The sequence below is a fragment of the Gopherus flavomarginatus genome, chromosome 6 (assembly GCF_025201925.1).
Source record: "Gopherus flavomarginatus isolate rGopFla2 chromosome 6, rGopFla2.mat.asm, whole genome shotgun sequence".
Lineage (NCBI taxonomy): Eukaryota > Metazoa > Chordata > Testudines > Testudinidae > Gopherus > Gopherus flavomarginatus.
The window spans coordinates 33,685,228-33,703,484 of NC_066622.1; the positions used below are offsets into that span (position 1 = coordinate 33,685,228).

An 18,257-nucleotide genomic window follows, 5' to 3' on the forward strand; every position below is an offset into this window, starting at 1 on the left:
GACGCCTACTGTGCAAGATGCTGTATAAATTCTCTGGGATAGGATCCAGGGGTGGGTGGCAGGTGCCCTGGAGGTGGGGGATTCGGGAAACGGGCTCCCTAATCCCCCAGCAGGAGAGTAGGGAGACCCCCCTCCCCCTCCCAGCTGGGGCGAGAGGGTTGGGGATGGAGTAGTTCTTGTGACAGAAGAAGAACATGGTGGGGTCACTGGGTGTGGACGGAGCCTGCCTATCACGGTGCCTTAGCCTGAGGGCGAGACCGAGCACTCATCACGTGCGTAGCGGGTGCACCATTTTGTTTACTGGCCAGTTAACAACGCAAGGTCAGGCTCTGCGCATGTGCCCGGAGGCCCGGGTAGGTGTATTCGTCACTACGCAAGGGAAGGGACACGCCGGAAATACGCAGGCGCGCTAGGGCCGGTGGCGCGGATTGTGACGGATGTAAAACAGGTTACAGGCGGTTGGGCCTCCAGTGCGCAGGCGCAACGATGTTGCTAGGAGAAGAACCGAGGCGCGGATGGAGAGGCAGGAGTGCGCAAAAGAACAGTAGCACGCAGGCGCGGCATTAGCCGAGTGTCGCTCTTCGCAGGCGCAGTTGCTTGTAGGTGGTGGCAGTTAGCGCGCTGCGCAGGCGTGTTGGCGACTGGGTGGTGCTTTCCTCTTTCCTTCCCATCTGAGCGTTCGGAAGGTCTGAGGTGCTGCCGCCATTTTGTCAGCGTCCCGGTGCCAGCTCGGCTGCGGCCATGCGTCCCGGAGTGAAGCTGTTCGTGGGGAACGTGCCTGAGGAGGCCACGGCCGAGGAGCTGGGCGAGCTGTTCACGGGCGCGGTGGGCCCGGTGCTCGGCGTGGCCCTCATGAAGCAGTTCGCTTTCGTGCACCTGCGGGATGAGGCGGCCGCTGTCCGCGCCATCGCCCAGCTCAACGGGCACCAGCTGCACGGCCGCCGCATCGTGGTGGAGCCGTCCCGCCCGCGGCCCACCAACACCTGCAAGATCTTCGTGGGTAACGTTTCGGCGGCCTGCACCAGTGGAGAGCTGCGGGCGCTCTTCCAGCAGTACGGGCCCGTAGTGGAGTGTGACGTGGTGAAAGGTACCGACCCCCCGGGCTCCCTAACATCCCCCTCCCCGGTACCCGCCCGTGGTGGAGTGTGGTGTGAAAGGTATCAACCCCGGGACAGGGACCCCCGCCCCCCCACCCCTGATACCAGCTTATGGTGGAGTGTAACGTGGTCAAAAGGAGCGACTCCAAGGTTCCCTGCCCATGGAGGAGTGCGACATGGACCCCTCCCACCCATGGTACTGGCTGGTAGTGGAGTGCGACGTGGTCAGAGCCCGACCCCTGGGATATCGCTCTTCCCGGGACAGGGACTTTACACTCCTGCTACCAGCCCATAGTGGAGTGCGACACGGTGAAAGGTACCGACCCCTGGGTTCTCTGACCCAGCCCTGGTACCGGCCTGTGGTGGAGTACAACGTAGTCAAAGTTAGTGACCCCCAGGATCCTCAAGCCCCCCACCCCTGGTACTAGCCTGAGGTGAGGCAATGTGGTCAAAGGAACCAACCCCTGAGATTTCCCACCTCCCCCCAGTCCCTAGAGATTCTACTCTCTCAGTACTGGCTCATGGTGGAGTGCGATGTGTGAAAAATACTGACCTCCAGGTTCCATGGCCACCTGGTGCCGACCCGTGGTGAAAGGTTCCCTCTGCTGGGTTCCCCAGGCCCCCCCCCACCCCAATTTTGGTACTATCCCATGGTGGAATGCAACATGGTAAAAGGTACCAACCCCTGGGCTCATTTTCCCCCCTCCCTCACAGACCCATGGTGGAGTGTGATGTGGTCAGGTGGTTTCCTGCACTCTCCATCCTCAGTATAGGCCTGAGATGGAATGTGATGGGGCAAAGATACCAACTCTCTTTTCCCCTATGGGGTAGGAATCCCTTCAACCAACCTCTCTCTGGGGCTGGAATCCCCTCTCGCCAACCTCCTTCCCCAGCAGTATGGGCCCATGAGTCATGATTAAGGCTACGATTTAATCATGGGTATTTTTAGTAAAAGTCATTGACAGAAACAAAAAAATCATGATTTATACCATTAATACCCCGACTGAATCTTAGGTGTGGGGGAAAGCCCGTGGCACCAGCTGTAGGGGGGGAACTACTGGGGATAGGGAGCCCTGGGGGCCAGCGGCTGCTCCAGCACCCTGGGACTGATGCTGAGAGCTGCCAATCTGTGGCTGCTCCTGCTGCCCTGGCACCGTCAACCGAGCGGCTGGCTGTGGGGCCGTCTAAGTGGCTGAGTGCTGCAGAAAGTTACGGAATCCATGACTTCCTCCAAACACGGAGCCCTAATCATGATGGAGTGTGTGATGGGATCCCTGGAGTGCAGCCTGGGACTGTGGGACCGCTGTGCCCCCTGAACTCTCCAGCCTGGGCTGTCTCTCACAATACCTTGCTAGTGACCAGCAGTAAACCCCTCCAAGCACTGTTATCATTCAGCACAACTGCATGTGGTGCCCCACACCCACCTAGATTGCATGAATGCTCCCAGAGCCACTCATGAATCACGCAGGGAAAGGCACTAACCCAATCTTCCCAGCCTTGCATCCCAGACACTGCTCAAGATGAGTAATGCAGATTTATTAATTGGTTCACCACTTCATCAATGGAAAGTGGATATACATCAACCTTTGCAAAACCTGAGCAAATTTGCCACACGCTTCATACAAACTCACTGCTAAAGAGAAACAGTAAAACAAATTTATTGACAACAAAAGATTTTAAGTGACTGAGTGTTACGCACAAAGTCAGAGTTAATTACCAAAAGTACATAAAATATAAGCACGCAATCTAAAATCTCAACCCTGTTAGACTGGGTAACATCTAGATCAGGGGTCTCAAACTCAAATGACCACAAGGGCCACCTGAGGAATAGTACATTGGCTCGAGGGCTGCATTACTGACCACCCCCCCCCCCACTGCCCTTGGCCCCGCCCTCACTCCACCCCTTTCATGAGGCCCTGTCCCTGTTTCACCCCTTCCCTGCCCCTATTCCAACTCCTTCCCCAAAATCCTCTCCCTGCCCCCAGGAGGTGTGGTGGGGGCTCAGGGCAGGGAGTCAGGGTGCGGCAAGGGGCTCAGGGAGGTGCGTTGGGGTGCGGCAGGAGGTCGGGGCAGGGGTTTCAACTGCAGGAGGGGTGTGGCAGGAGGCTCAGGGAAATGCTTTGGAGTGTGGGAGGGGGTCGGGTGTAGGGTGCGGCAGGGGGCTCAGGGCAGGGGGTTCGACTGCAGGAGGAGCTTGAGGGGGCGGGCTCTGACCCGGTGCAAACTGGGGTCAGGGCAGTCTCCCTGCCTGCCCTGCCCCTGTGCTGCTCCGGGAAGTGGTTGGAATGTGGGGGAGAAGAGGAGCAGGGGTGTGTGTGTTGCTGTTGCTTCAGGCACTGCCCCTAGCATCTCCCATTGACAGGGAATGGGGAACTGCAGCCAGTGGGAGCTGCTGGCCGCCGGGTTGGAGCAGCTCTAGGTAAATGCTGGGGGGAGGGCGGAGGGGCCACGAGGAGCTCATGGGCCACAGAAAATAACCTGGTGGGCTGCATATTTGAGACCCCAATCTAGATTTAAGCAGTTTTTTTCACTGCACTGGATTTGGAGTTCATAGTACACAGATTTCACACTTGAAATCTGGGTCAGTCCCCTCAGTTGGAGTCTTCAGAGTGTCCTTGTTGCTTGCAATGTAGGTGGGTGAAGGAGAAAGGCCCAGCATGGGGCCACTGTGTTCTGTTTTATTCCCTCAGTCCCATGTGCTTGTGGATCACAAATCCAGGCATGTCTGGGGGCATTGCTGTCTCCAGCCAGGATTGAGCAATTCCCCTGGTATGGCCTCATGCAGGTGAATCATTGAATTATAGCTCCTTTGCTGGACAATGGTGGTTGATGTAACGTTTGGTTACTTGCCTTGCTGTTGCCCCTGGGGAGCTATTATCTGACTGATTCCCCAATTGACAGCATGTTTTAGTGACAACCATACAACACAATTCTCATAACTTCATATACATTAATAATATACATATATGGATAGAGAAATGACTTTCAGCAGATAACCTTTCCCAGATACCTTATAAGGCATGCTTTATATGTAAGATCACGGTTATATCAAAATGAGGAATATGGGGGTTACAGGACGCTCCATCAAGATATAGAACGTCAGAGTGTAACAGCTGAAGATATCAATCCTCTCAATGGAGCAGGGCCCACACCACTAAGTCCAATATCTTCCTTCACCCTAGCAATTTCAGCCTGTGGTGAAGTGCCACATCATTAAAGATACTGACCACTTGATTATGGGCAGACACTTCCTCCCTCTGTCTTTCCTTTTCTTCCCAGCAATATGGGCCTGTAGTGAAGTGCCAACATCCTCATGAGGTGGAGACCCCCACCAATATCAATCCAGCAGTATGCATCTGTGAAGTGAGATGTTGCCATAGGTACCAATTCCCCACATTTTTCTTGGGACATATACTACCCCTAACTCCTCCTGGCAGCAGTGGGGGACTGTGTGGCCTCTTTAGCAAAGCATATAACATCAAAAGTACCAGTCTTCTCATGGAGCAGGTATTGCCCCCAATCTCTCTGTCCTGCAGTAGTGGGGAGTGGCAGAGGCTTTTTCAGCAACCTGGGCCTGAGGTATAGAAATTGCCCCCTATCTGGGGGCAGACACCCCTTCTAATCCTTCATGAAGCAAACAATGCCTCCCAAATTCCCTGTCTTTGCACCAGCAGGGAGTTACTGGAGTTCTTTTGGCAGTATGAGTCCATAATGTGACCTAAAAGGTGCCGACTGCATCAATCCTCACTCTCCATGGGGCAGATACTCCCCATAACCCCGTGCCCCCCATACATACACCAGAGATGAAGGGGTTGTTCCAGGTATTGTGGCAGAGTGCAACATCAGCAAAGGTACTGACTGCTCCCAACTCCCCTTTCACGGAGCATTTACTTTCTTCCACCAGCAGGTGGGTAAACATCCACTCTAAACTTCCTGGGGCAGCTACTTACTTAATCCATATTCTTCTGCCACAGCAAGGAGCTGTGTGAGGCCTCTTCCAGGAGTATGGATGCATGGAAGAGTACACTGACAAAGGTATTCACCACCCCATCCCACCTCAGCCCTTCAAGGAGCACGGCCCCCTCTCAATTCAACCCCTATACCTGCTGGAGATGTGAGGTCTCTTCAGTTGGTACAGGCGGGTGATGAAGTGTGACATCAAAGGTGTCAACAGCATCTAACATTCTCCCAGTCCTTCTCTGTGACAGTGTGGTCTTTGCAGGTGAGTGGAGGTGCTCTTCCAAGGGGAGAAGAATGCAGAAATAGGGAACAACCATTGCAGCAGCCAGAAGGTTGAGGGGAAGAGTAAAGGAGCAGAGATCTCATACAACCTGGTCACTGCCAGGAGAATCAGAGGTAGACATGGATAGAGGAAGGATAGCAACCAGAAGAGGAAATATGGGGTCATATTTTGGATGGTGGAGCCATCAGGCAGAGTTCAAGAGACAGTGGAAAGAACCCCAGCAGCTTCCTTTTATATCAGTCTGACCAATATGTTTCATCCTCTGGCTCTTTGAAGTCTGGTAACATTTTCAAGTGAACGTGGGAGTGTATAGGCAGGAGAGATTAATGGGGTAAATTGGACAAGACAAATATAGTCTGAGGATTTAGGTTGCAGGGCAAGAGAGAAGGTCTAATAAAGCAGGAGAGATGAGTGAATAGGATTCACAATTATTGTTCTAGCTTCACTGGAATTTGGCAGACTTTATAATCATTATAGTCAACTGTTTGACTACTATCTGATGAATGCTGCTGAAATTCATTGAACAATATATCTTAAATTATCAGCTGCTCCATCAGCTCCAGTAACGCAATTATTACATAAAATGATGATTTAAGTTCTGGAGCTAAACATAACACAAACAATTACCGTTGCTTTCTATTGAAATATTATGGTAGCACAGGCATTTATCTCTAGCTATTAGACTTAGATGTAGAGTTAGTACCTGTCAGGTACATTTCTCTAAGCCTTAGATAGTGTCCTCAAAGGTGGATAAATTCTCATACGTGCACCCTGAACCATCAGGCAGTTCATGAGCCTATTGTCAAATACATCATTTCAGAGTTGCCAACACCTCTCTACTTGTCCTGGAATACCAGTGATATGGGCCAGTGACTGAGTGAGGTACTGTTGAAGCCAACCACCCTACTTCTCTCCTGCATAAAAATTCCCTTTTATATCCTGCGCCATTTTCTAATGTCCCGGAGCCGCCGTCATGTGTGATACTTATAGGGGAACATTTAATGGACATACTACCACCACCCCTTTCCCTTATGTAGGAGCTGTACATTGAGTGAGATGCATTAGCTATGGTATCTCAGGGCCAGTAACCAATTTGGCACTCTTTTCAGCTTCATGTCACCTTTGAATGCCTCATTCCTCTAATTACTTGTATAATCAGAGGTAATTTCTCTGCTCTCTAGGACACAGTCATGGAGCAGGGGTTGGTATTCCTTTCTGTTGCATCTGCAGAGCTGTTTCGAGTGATATGAACCTGCCACCAAATGCAACATGTGTAACCTTTTCTCCTTTACTAGTGTAAATACCCCTTCCAGGCCAAGCCTCTGTGCCCATGCAGATGTTGTTAAAAACAATACCATAACAGCCTATCAGCTACAGTTCGGTTGGAGCCCATATACACCTGTATCATCCCAGAACTTCTAGGGGACTGCACAACTTTGAAGAGCTGGCCAAAGCCCATAATCCAGGGTAATGAAAGGTAACAGGCTTCCTTGCCTCAAGGGCTTGGGAGCAGTTCCATCCCCAGAGCCTACCTAGCAGGGGGAATAGCAGTAGCTTTCTGTGTTAGTGCTGTCTCTTCCCCCTTTCCTCTTATTTCCTTTTAGCTATCTTTCTCTTTTGGTGCTATATTATTTTCTTTTATCACTTTTTTACTGCCTTTTTGTTTGTCTATTTGCAAAGAGCTCCATGCAGCCTCCCTTTCCTCTAAAGGTACACTTCATGGCACAGGAAATATCCCTTAATCTTGGTCGACCCCTTGCCCTTTCTCACAGGGGGTTAACTTTCTCTCGCTTTCAGCATGGTGTTTTGGGAGAAAATAATTTTCCTAATCCAAATATTATGGCTAAAAAGGGCCCCCTCTCCCACAGCAAATACCCCTAGCTTTTCATCCGCTATATTCAAATATTGTGTGGCAGACTTCCCAGCTTCCTGGCTCAACCAAATGAGCCCAGTGTACTCAGAGTCCTGTCTGCACATGAGCTGTGTGTTTCTTCTGAATGTTATAAAGTTCTTCATCCAGGGCACGGAATGAAAGGCGGCATTTCCTGGACCTAATATTAAATACAACATGCTCTCCCCATACTGTGTGCTGCCTGTTGCTGCAGTTGGGCTACCATTCTCTCCTCGGGGCCCAGCTCAGCTTTGCAGTGCCTGAGTGTGCCATGGACTCATTTCAGAGTTTGTGGTGTGGAACAATAGCATCTCTAATTGCATAATTATTTCCCCTTTCTATTGAGGTAAATAAGGCCTCTTACACATGGTCCCAAGAAAAAACTGCCAAGTGTCACCTGTTATATGGGCTAGATTTGAGTGACCTAGACTCGCCGTTGATTGTGATCTGATTAACTGTAACCAACAGAACCTGTGTGTACTAGTGCCACTGGAGGCATGGCCTATTAACTTTTTCTTCACCGTAAATAACAATCCCTTCCCTGTGCCATGCCTTCCACAGCCTGATTTGAGGATGGAGAAAGATCTCAATTTTGGTTTTGCAGCTGCGGTTTTTCCCTTCAAAGGATCTTGCCAGCCCTTCTGCCCAAAGCTTTGGCCTAGGGCTTGATGTTTTGGGCTCAGGCCTGAGCCCAAGTCCCCCATTTAGCATGAGAACCCTTCGCTATGGCCCTCTGCATTTTCGTACTGATTTGCTAATACTGTTGCTGAGTGTCTTATCCTCAAAGGTTGTATAGCAATGTTGCTGCTTTTTCCTCTACCAGTCATCACTTGACCTGACCAATTCAAGAGTATTCAGCCTGCCTTCTGTCATGCAATTTATATAATTTATGCCACATGCCAAATGTTCACCATATAGGAACTGACCAGCACAGATGCTTCCATATGCTTTGTTCATTGGGCAATAGGGAGCCCTTTCTCCAGGGTTCTAATGTGCTCAGAAAGTACTGAGCTTTGGGGTCTGTTTTAATTCAGGAAGAGAATGAAAGAACCAAACCATAAATAGTGGTGAAGGCTCTTCTGTAATTACTGGAGAAAGTGAATTCTGAGTGATTCACCTGAATTGCTTTAATGCCCTTATTTTCACTTGCAGGTGGTTGATAAAAGTCCAGTATGGTGTAATCTGCACAGCCAACTCAAGTGTGTTAAGATGTTTGCTGACTTCTCAAGAGACTTTGAGAGATTTTTTTCAATATTTTTAGCTGCCTAGGTCTGAGCAAGTCATGATTCCTATAGCACTACTCTATTTGGACTAGATTACCAAGGGATGTGGGAAATTCTTCATCAGTTGGAGTCTCTCTGTTGAAATTGTAAAAAGAACAGGAGTACTTGTGGCACCTTGGAGACTAACAAATTTATTTCAGCATGAGCTTTCGTGAGCTACAGCTCACTTCTTTGGATGCATAGAATGGAACACACAGACAGGAGATATTTATACATACAGAGAACATGAAAAGGTGGAAGTATGTATTATTAATTATCACTTCAAAAGTTTTTTTTCTCCTGCTGATGACAGCTCATCTCAATTGATTAGACTCTTCCTGTTAGTATGATTATAATGGTCCCTTCTGGCCTTAAAATCTACAAATTTAATCTGTGAATCTGTTTTCATAGACCTGACCATCACACATGAACAACAGATTGTTATGCCCACTTACTGAAAGATTGCACCATAACAGTATTGCTGAAACTACTTTTCTAGTGCAGAGTCCTTGGGACCACCTACTTCTATAGGCAGAAATCAGCTGCAGCATGACTGGTGTCCAAAAAATACCAGCTTCTCACCATTCACCAAACATGAAGGGCAATAACAAGGGCAGACAAGAGCTCCACAACTCCCTGAAGTATATAAGGCCTTGCTGAACTCAGGGGAAATCCCAAGGTTTCATTTGGCCCTGCTGGTAATAGCAGAAGGATGGTTGTGGGTACTTTTAAGAGAGCCTGTGAGGTATTGGTGCAGCTGATGTGTTTCGACACTGCAGATATTGCTTGTCTATACAATCGGATGTTTTTCTAGCACAACAGTTTGGATCACTGGAAGCCAGCCTTGCTGGTAGGGACCCATTGGGCCAAGTGAGCCTTTGGGAAGGAGGGATGGGGTTGTGGGTACAGCATAGCTCCAACTCCTTCATTTCCAGATTAAATTTGGTATTTCCATTCTGTTTTGTTGGTTGAGAAAGACAGCCTATTTGTGAAGTAGGACAGCAGAAGCCATGTTTAAACACTAAGAATCCTTACCATGGCACTTATGAGTTCCTAAGCCTACAGAACCCCTGGAGAGGGTGCTCACCAGGGACAGTGCTGCTTCCCATGTTGCTGGTCCCAAGTCAGCCCTTGCATACTGGGATTCAGTACACTGGAAAAGTCTCCAAATAAATGATCTTGTGAGCTGTGCTCAGCCTGCTGAGAATGTCTAGTCCATGAGTAGCCAGTTACTTTCTCCTCGTTCATTATAAAAGGCTGGAGACTCTCCAGAGGCAAGTAAATTGAAATGACTTGTCACGGCCCTCAATATAGGAGTGGAGGAATAGCACAGCCTGGATTCTGGATTGTAGCAGGGAAGTTGAGCAATGGGGTTTGTGTGGGCTGATTTTCATCCCGTGAGCCATTAATTCGCACGGTGTCCTCTGCGTGTAGGGGTTGGCTCTATGTCCTCTAGAATACAGGGATCTAAATTATGAAATATTAGATTAGGTATTTGCTTTGTGTTCAGTAAAATTCTAGTTTCTTGTAAGTGTATTTTTTCTAAACTGTTTTAGAATTACTGGTGTTGGAACATTCCCTAGCTCCTGAGGTGTCATAAATGTCACTTAAAGTGTTTTGCTGGTATAGATTGGAATTATGCTTATAAGAAGATATCGGTCTAGATTTCGGTGTGTAAGATAGTTATCTGAGCCTCTGTAGCTTTGAATTTGCTATACAGACACCCCCCCGACTTACCCAATCGTTCTGTTCCAGAAAGCCTGACACACAATTTGAGTTACACAAGTCGGAAATGTATACCCATACGTTATGCAAAAAATTACACAACTCGAAAATCCTATTTCTGTTTTATGGAACTTTTTCCATAAGTGTGAATTTGTGTAGGTCGGGTCTTGCATAATCCTGAGAGAGTCTGTAGCTATTATATTCAACCTGAGGTCCTGCCACAGACTATTTTATTTATTATTATTTTAGAAAAAACTAAGGGTAACCATACTGTTTCTGTAAGTGAGAGGTGATGATACCAAATTATTAATGTATGTAGACTTTAAAATAACTCCTCCCTGTACTGCAAGTGAAAATGTCAGTGGATTTGGTTTTCTAGTATGATGCAGTGCAGAAAATGTGCCTTTTTAAAATAAAAAATAAGTTGAGAAACTAGAGGTAAATCCTTCTGAAATACTAAATTTTTCAATGTAATTGTAAAGCTTACCCCATACTAAGTTTCAGGATTATTAAAGTCAGAATAGTCAAGTGGCTGCTACTTTTTTGGCTTTTTAAAATATAAAAGGCGCCCAGTCTCGGTTCTAGATGTTCAGACATACTTGATTGTCACCTATATTTAAATTGATTGTTCACTCCACTGACTAAATATATTTTATTAAAGATCCTTTCATAGATATTAAATACAGTCCTCTTAACCCTGTTTAAGTTTGTATTCTGCAGTGTAATACCTTCAACAGACTAGCGGGTTACAAAGTAGATTAGTTTGGATGTTTTTGCAAGATTAGCATGAGCTGCTGGAAGAATCTCTAGTTTGGCTAGTGATAGTTTTCTTCCTGAAATTTCAAGAAAACTGTATTGGTTACATGTTCCTTAATGGTACAGAATGAACCAAATTCAACTCTTGTGTGACTCCATAAACTTCAATTTGGCTCAGCGTGTTCAGGACTGAATGAGACAATATTGCAGAACTTAAGATTTTGGGAACTATTTGAAGGTATTTGTAAAGAAACCTACTGAGCACATGGATTTCTTTCTGTGCCATTATTAGATACTGGTGGGTTTTTTTCTACATTTTTTTAGAATAGACTGCAGTTTTCATAATGTAGCAGCTATGATAAATTGGGGTAATTTAGTTGCTAGCCCGCAGTTTATTGGGAAGGCTACAATACAGACTCTATACTCAAACTGCATTTAAGTAATAGCAGAGAGATGCGTGCATCTGTTAAGTGTTCGATCCTGTAATAAAATGTCTTGTCTTCTTCACTGATAACCCTCTGTCTACTTTATCAGACTATGCATTTGTTCACATGGAGAAAGAAGCAGATGCAAAAGTTGCCATCGAAAATCTTAACGGAAAGGAAGTGAAAGGAAGAAGAGTCAATGTGGAACTCTCTACTAATGTTCAGAAAAAGGGGGCAGGACAAAATGCCCAGGCAGGCACCAATACTGACAAGAGCAAGAGAGCAAGTGTGGACTTTAGAGAGAAATATCAACCCAAGATCGACGGTTACGAGCAGCTTAGGCCTACAGACTCTACATATCCATCAGTCTCTGCAGGATACGCTGCATCCTCTCTCTATGATTATCAGCAGCGCTTTGGTGGCACCAACCCTTCCAGCAAATACAACTCCTTTGACACTCAGACAAGACAAGCATCCCCCTCATATTTTGGAAGGGACAGAAGCCCAATTCGACGATCACCAACAAGAATTGGCTTTGCCACTGTGTCGCTACCCATGACAGCACAACCAGCATCCTACAGAGCTCAGCCATCAACCTCACTGGGTGCAACCTACAGAGCCCAGCCCTCTGCATCTCTCGGAATGTCTTACAGACCCCAGCCAACAACGGGACAGGCAGCATCTTACAGGGCCCAGCCCTCAACCTCACTTGGAAATACTTACAGAACCCAGTCCTCTGTTTCACTAGGAGCTTCTAATACCCAGCCTGCAGCCTCATCACTGAATTCCTACAGCGCCCAGGCTGCTGCTTACAACACCCAGGCTGCAGCTTCCCAGTTAGCCTCTTATGGGGTCCAGTCCACAGCAACACTAGCATCATCCTATGGAGCTCAGCCTTCAGCCTCGCATACAGCCTCTTATGGTACTCAGCCTGTGGCTGGTTACTCAGCGTCCTATGGAGCTCAGCCAACAGCCACACATGCAGCCGCTGCCTATGCAGCTCAGCCTGCGACTGGTCACACAGCCACTTATGGAGCACAGCCTGTGGCCACGCATGCAGCCGCCTATGGAGCCCAGCCTGCAGCCAGCCACTTGGCTTCTTATGGAGCCCAGCCTGTGGACAGCCACTCCACTTCTTATGGAGCCCAGCCTGCAGCTACACTCTCAGCCTCATATGGTGCTCAGCCTGTGGCTGGCCATTCAGCCTCGTATGGCGCCCAGCCTGCAACTGCTCTCGCAGCCTCGTATGGCGCCCAGCCTGTGGCCGGTCATTCAGCCTCGTATGGCGCCCAGCCTGTGGCCGGCCATTCAGCCTCGTATGGTGCCCAGCCTACAGCTGTGCTCTCAGCAACCTATGGCGCCCAGCCTGCATCCACTCTGGCTGCATCTTATAGCAATCAGTCTGCAGCAGCTTCCTACAAATCACAGGTCTCTGCTCCACTGACTACACCCTATAGAACACAGTCTTCAAACTCAATGTCAGCTTCATATACAGCACAGCAGCCCTCCTCCGTTCCCTTGGCAGTCACTTTCAGAGCTCAGTCTGTGACTGCCTATGATGGGCCAACCCAGCTTGGACAACAAGCAACCCCGTATTTGGGACTGTCTCAGTCTGCTGCTGTTGCTGCCGCCATCGCACCACCATATGAACGCACCCGTCTGTCTCCTCCACGGAGTGCTGGCTATGATGATCCTTTCAAAAAATCATCTGCTTTGGCTAAAAGGTATGCTGCTAAGCCAGTGATAATACTTTGCACATAAATAGAGCCTCTCATCCAAGGATCTCGATGTGCTGTCCAAGGGACTAGAGGCAGTCAGACTCAATACAAGTCTGTTGGTCTTCGCCTTTATAAACTTGGTTCTGCTTCACCAAAAGGTGGAAATTCCCCTGCTAATACATTACACTAACTTACTGTTCTGGAAGCATTGACAGGGTGGGAGGTGAAACTCGATGCATTATTAAAATGACAAAATGGCTTCCCACTCTGGCAGTAATACAGATCCTTACCTAGTCTACCCCCTTACAATTTCTTTGCTTCTGGTGCATCTGGCTAGGGTGAAGGGTGGGATAATATGCTGGCGCACCCCTCTTACTGGTCTGCAGATTCTACTGGATATTTATTTAGTGTTTTCTTACAGTTTTGTGTGAAAGTTGCAAGATTGGCAGCCCTGGGGCCTGGAAATTTCTTCTACCTAGGGCATGTATACCCCAGACAATGGCATTGCAGATTTCTTGCACTCTACCACAGACAGTGTGCCTTATCCCTCACTTGGAACTACAACTCTTAGGGCTAAGATGGGGAGTTCAGTTTCTCTCACAAGTTGGCACCTCTACTTAGACTGCGAATGAAAGACTCAAACTACTGTCAGTTGTGGTGGTGCCGTGTTGTAGGTGCCTGCTCTCTAGAAACTGGACTGAGACCACCGTTACTGACCTGGATTGGATTTTAACCAGTGTCCTCAACCCCATAAGTCATCAGACCAGTCCTCCCTATTTTCAGTGCTTAATAAGTAAATGGGCTGCATTTGTTAAGAGAAATGGCAGGCGTATCCAGCTCTTGCTTTCTCATGTGCTATTTACTTGCCTAAGAGTTGGGGGAAATTTAACATGTATATTTGAGGTATCCACTGAAGGAGGTAAAAGACAGCTAAGGAACTGTTCTGAAAAGAACTAATTAACTCACAAGTTCCTCTGGTTTGCCTTAGTGAGACGTGTACTAATAGTGTTGCTCTGCGGGTACTGTCTTCTCTGGAGAGATTCTGATCTCTCATTAGGGTCTCCCCAATATATATTGCTTAACCAGGGCGCTGTTAGGCCATTATCACAGACCCTTTTGTTTTATTCATTAAATGTCTCTTTTCTTGACCAGGTACAGTTCTGACCGCCGTTTATCTGACCTCTCAGATTACCGTCGTTTAGCAGACTCGCCACTTGTGTACCGTCATTCGCCGACAAAGTCCCCGCTGGATTATCGCCGTCTTCCAGAAGCGCATTCCGACTATGCCCGTTATTCGGGTGCCTATGGCGATTATATGCATACTGCTCGGCTACATTCTAATTACCAGCGCCGCCTGTAGTGGGGTTGGGGTTCCTGTTCCAGATGGGGGCAGTATCATTGATTACATGTTCCCAACACGCTTTCTTAGCATAAAGCCAATCTGCGTCTTTACTAGGCTGGCTTCCTCATTCAGTTCTCTGCAGATTCTGAGTTACTAAATTTCCTTCCCTCCCATGCTATCTCAGGTGTCATTACAGCCTGCCGTTTTGGCTCTGTTCCTTCATGTCACTTGATTAAAGAATTATTTGAGGCGATAGTATGAGGCGTCTCTGAGACATGCTACTACATCCAACACAAATAGCATTCTCCTGGTCTTTACTTTGGGGGATTTTATTTTCAGCTGCCTTTTTTGTTGCGTTTTTAGAATGATCTGAATTTATTATCTCAAGAAGAACCTGTGCTGCAACCCCAGGAACGATGTAGACGACTGCTGCACACTGTGTCTTTGAAAGTCGAAGACTCGAGTTCCTTCGTGCTCCAGTAGGGCTAAGAATGCCATAGCATATCTGGAATCGGTTTTTGTTTGCGACTCCTGATGCTAATGTCTCCATTAATAAGACATAAGCTGCTCCTGCAGGATTCCTAATAAATGCAATTCACAATGACTGTTGCTCAGTATTGTTTTTATAACCCGAGCAATTGCTTTCTCTGAATAGAAGAGCATATGCTCTTTTATGTAACATGAAAATCCTTTTTCTTTTTACACCGGTGTTAAGTTTGCAGTAGATGTGATGTTCGAATCTATACATCTGAAATGAGTTAGTTTTTGTATTGACTGTAAATAAAATGTGGGCTATTTACAGTTTAGAAAGTTGTCTGGTGTATTTTTTCTTTCAGTTTAATTGGTTTCAGGGGTAATGTCCCATGTTCTTCCTTTTGTCCTAAAGGTAAATCAAAGGACTTTAATGAGTGCATACATACAGCACCACTGCAAGGCAGCCAGATCTAGGGAAGAAATGTGATAGCCAACTGGTGCACAACAGTAAAGAGCGCTGGAGTATTGTCTGAGAGCAGGCCAGATCTCTGTTCTTAAGATGTGCTGTAAGTTTTATTGTTGGATCATAGGTGTACCCCTTAACAGACATGTCGGAGGTCCCGGGGAGCTTATAGTTTAAACAGAAAATGTGCTTGGGAGAAGAGCAGTGGGTGACTTCATTTCCTAAAGTGGGTCACCTATCTCATCTTAATTCCCATTCCAAAGTACCTCTCCCCAGGAGACTGCTTGGTACCAGATTCATCTACCTCTGCAGCGTGGAGCTCTCCATCAGCTCTTCTGGGCATTTAAACCTGCAATTTAAAGGTATTAGGTGTTCGCCATCTACATGATGCCAGAATTGAACTTCCAGTCCCTGCCCTGAATTTGTTACAGCATAAATTAGATCAACATGGAGCCTGAAACTGATAAAGGACAGGCATAGAGAAGGAAAGGACAAGGGCTAAGGAAATGTCTTGCCTTGAGAGAATGTTCTGAAACTTCTAAGTAAGGCAGAGTAGCTAGGAAGAAGCAAGTGGTCTACATGTTTAAGGGCAGACTAAAGGAATGATTTCTGAAGGACTGAAAATGGGGAACAGGAAAAGGATGTGTCTCTGCATGAAGACTAGCGTGGAATCCGAGGTGAGGTTAGCAAAAGAGGGGAGAAGAGGTGAACTGTGAGGGCAAGGATCAAGGAGGAGACCCACTTTCAAGTGGATTGGGGTGGGAGTGGATTTGATGTTAGAAAAGATCGGACAAGAATGGTTGTGGCATGCTGGACTTTAGGGCATGTTACATCTGCAAGGATTAAGGATATTCAAAATCCCAGCTTGCTTCCTGGACTCTTCCTGATGTTCCATCTGGCTGCACCTACCACATAACATCGTCATCTACTGAGGTAGAACCTGCTCGCTCCCTCGTGATGGCGACACCAGTGGGTTTTTTTATTAGTAGCAATAATGTTGCTGCTCTTTCTAGGAGCTCTTTGAAGTGGAGTGATTTTGATGGACATCTTCGTCACAGGCCAGCCAAAGCGATGACTCATTAATTTCCTCCTTTAGGATGCGAGGCATTTTAATTCTTACTCTAGATTGTGTTCTCTATTGGTGAGGGCTTCTTTCCCGCTATAGGTGTCTCCTGCGTGGTAGTCAGGGCCGGCTCCAGGTTTTCTGCCGCCCTAACCGGGGGGGGGGAGCTGCGACAATGCAATCGCGCTGCTGCTGAAGACCTGAATGTGTTGCCCTAATAGCGGCCAGAGTGCCACCCCTTGGTATTGGCCACCCCAAGCACCTGCTTCTTTAGCTGGTTCCTGAAGCCGGCCCTGGTGGTAGTGAATAGTTTACCTTTGTATCTACTCAGTCCCGTCCTAAACCAAGAGGACTGATAATGTGACTTCTCATCAAGCTTCCTTTGTGTAGTCCATGAGGTGTAGCCATCTCACCAGACTGAGATTCTCTCTCCAAATTGACAAATGCAGGAGCTATCTCAACTTTTTTCTAGAAGATACATATTTTTGTACGTTTGTCATTTATATCTGATTTTGAAATTGATGTGGTATGCAGTTGCCTTGCCTATTGGGTGGTTGTTTAGATTTTGCTTCACTTACTATATCCACAAATATTTAGCCTTCCAATATGTTGAGTGAACCTGTTTAACTTCTTAAAATGCACTTAAAAATAAATGCAGACAGGTAAATGATTAAACTTGAGTAGGAAAACAGTTTCAGTTGGAAACTTAGATTATGGTTCAATGATTTTGTACTTAGAAAATTTTGAAATTCTGTAGTTATTGGAATTGAAAATATAGCTGTGGGTGTGAACTTTTTGCAATTTTTTTAGTTTTTAGGTAACATTCTCTGCTCCATCTCAAATATCCAGTCCCTAGTACACTTGCTGTTGTGTAGCTGTTGAACGTCTGGGTTGGATGTGGAAATTTAAGTTAAACATGTTCTAGATTAGAAGAATTTTTTTAACTTTAGGTAATTCAGCTTTGTCACTCATGCATGTAGAAAATGGTGTCTGTCCTTTGGGCAGAATTTAGTTAGGTTATGTACATACCTCTGTTCTGAATCTCACTCAACTTGTGTTTAAATGCTTTTTTATCAAGCCAAAAATCTTTCTCAACAGTTTTATAATCACTTACTATATGAGTAAGTAGCTTTGTACTGATTGTAACTGATTTTTGTGTTTTTATGTAACTAGTAACACATGGTTGACTTTTGATCTTATATGCCAAAGTTTGAGGGTTTTTTCATTGCTCATGTTTATTAAAATGTCTAGAATGTTCTTTTTGTATTCTTCTGTTTGCCTTTGAATTGTGAAATTCAGTAGAAGCTCATTTTATTTTAAAAAACTATCTTGTGTTCTAATCCTAGTTTTTTGGGGGGTGGGATGGGTGGGTTAAATTTTAATTCTATTAAATGATTGGGGCGGGGGGATTGGCAAGAGGCTGGATGTGAAAATTAAGGTGACAAATTCAGACTGGAGAGTGTGGAAAAAATACTACTATCTTTTACCAATTAGCCTGAGTTCCACAGACTGTCTACATTTAAAGTGCTACAACAGCACAGCTGTGCCACTGTAGCGCCTCAATGTAGACACTCATTAAATCAACAAGAGGTAATCTGGTGCTGTAGTTAATCCACCGCCCTGAGAAGTGGTAGCAAGATCAACAGAAGAATTCATCCTTTGACCTAGAGCTGTCTGCACTGGGTGTTAGGTTGGCATAGCTACATCTCTAAGGGACAGTGGACTTTTTTCACACCCCTGAGAGATGTAGCTATGCCAATGTTAAGTTTTCAGCATAGACCAACCCTAATTGTCCCAA

The 18,257-nt window shown here is 46.6% G+C and overlaps 2 protein-coding genes and 1 long non-coding RNA gene across 14 annotated transcripts in view; 1 reads left to right on the plus strand and 2 right to left on the minus strand.

Annotated features, from left to right (window-relative positions):
* LOC127054120 (RNA-binding protein 4B-like) overlaps positions 1-18,257 on the minus strand; it is a 92,205-nt gene that overhangs the window by 47,429 nt on the left and 26,519 nt on the right. The window contains exon 3 of one of the 6 annotated variants that reach the window (XM_050959868.1): positions 9,220-9,960. The exons of the other annotated variants lie outside the window; for them this stretch is intronic. Coding sequence (XP_050815825.1) covers positions 9,899-9,960 — 62 coding nt within the window. The 3' untranslated portion in view covers positions 9,220-9,898. Of the gene's footprint in view, positions 1-9,219; positions 9,961-18,257 lie in introns of those variants that run through there. 6 annotated transcript variants of the gene reach the window in all.
* Positions 18-17,720, plus strand: RBM14 (RNA binding motif protein 14). 7 transcript variants are annotated; one of them, XM_050959843.1, is made up of 3 exons: positions 125-1,087; positions 11,509-13,123; positions 14,270-17,720. In XM_050959843.1, the coding sequence occupies exons 1-3, from the start codon at positions 742-744 to the stop codon at positions 14,475-14,477; spliced, it is 2,169 nt and encodes a 722-aa protein (XP_050815800.1). In that variant the 5' UTR covers positions 125-741; the 3' UTR covers positions 14,478-17,720. The 7 variants fall into 7 exon arrangements, with proteins under 7 accessions (XP_050815806.1, XP_050815804.1, XP_050815805.1 ...); XM_050959844.1 differs by lacking the exon at positions 125-1,087 and adding an exon at positions 1,127-1,692; XM_050959846.1 differs by lacking the exon at positions 125-1,087 and adding an exon at positions 3,866-3,882.
* LOC127054124 (uncharacterized) lies at positions 2,740-5,653 on the minus strand. The gene is made up of 2 exons (XR_007775189.1): positions 5,201-5,653; positions 2,740-4,453 (listed from the first exon to the last, which is right to left on the minus strand). It is a non-coding gene; the product is annotated as an uncharacterized LOC127054124 (long non-coding RNA).

Excerpts from the sequence above, each read along its gene's own strand:
- RBM14 (XM_050959843.1), top strand. The coding sequence starts at position 742 with ATGCGTCCCGGAGTGAAGCTGTTCGTGGGGAACGTGCCTGAGGAGGCC. Across the intron at positions 1,088-11,508 it reads GGAGTGTGACGTGGTGAAAG|ACTATGCATTTGTTCACATG; the intron begins GTACCGACCCCC and ends CTACTTTATCAG. Across the intron at positions 13,124-14,269 it reads TCATCTGCTTTGGCTAAAAG|GTACAGTTCTGACCGCCGTT; the intron begins GTATGCTGCTAA and ends TTTCTTGACCAG.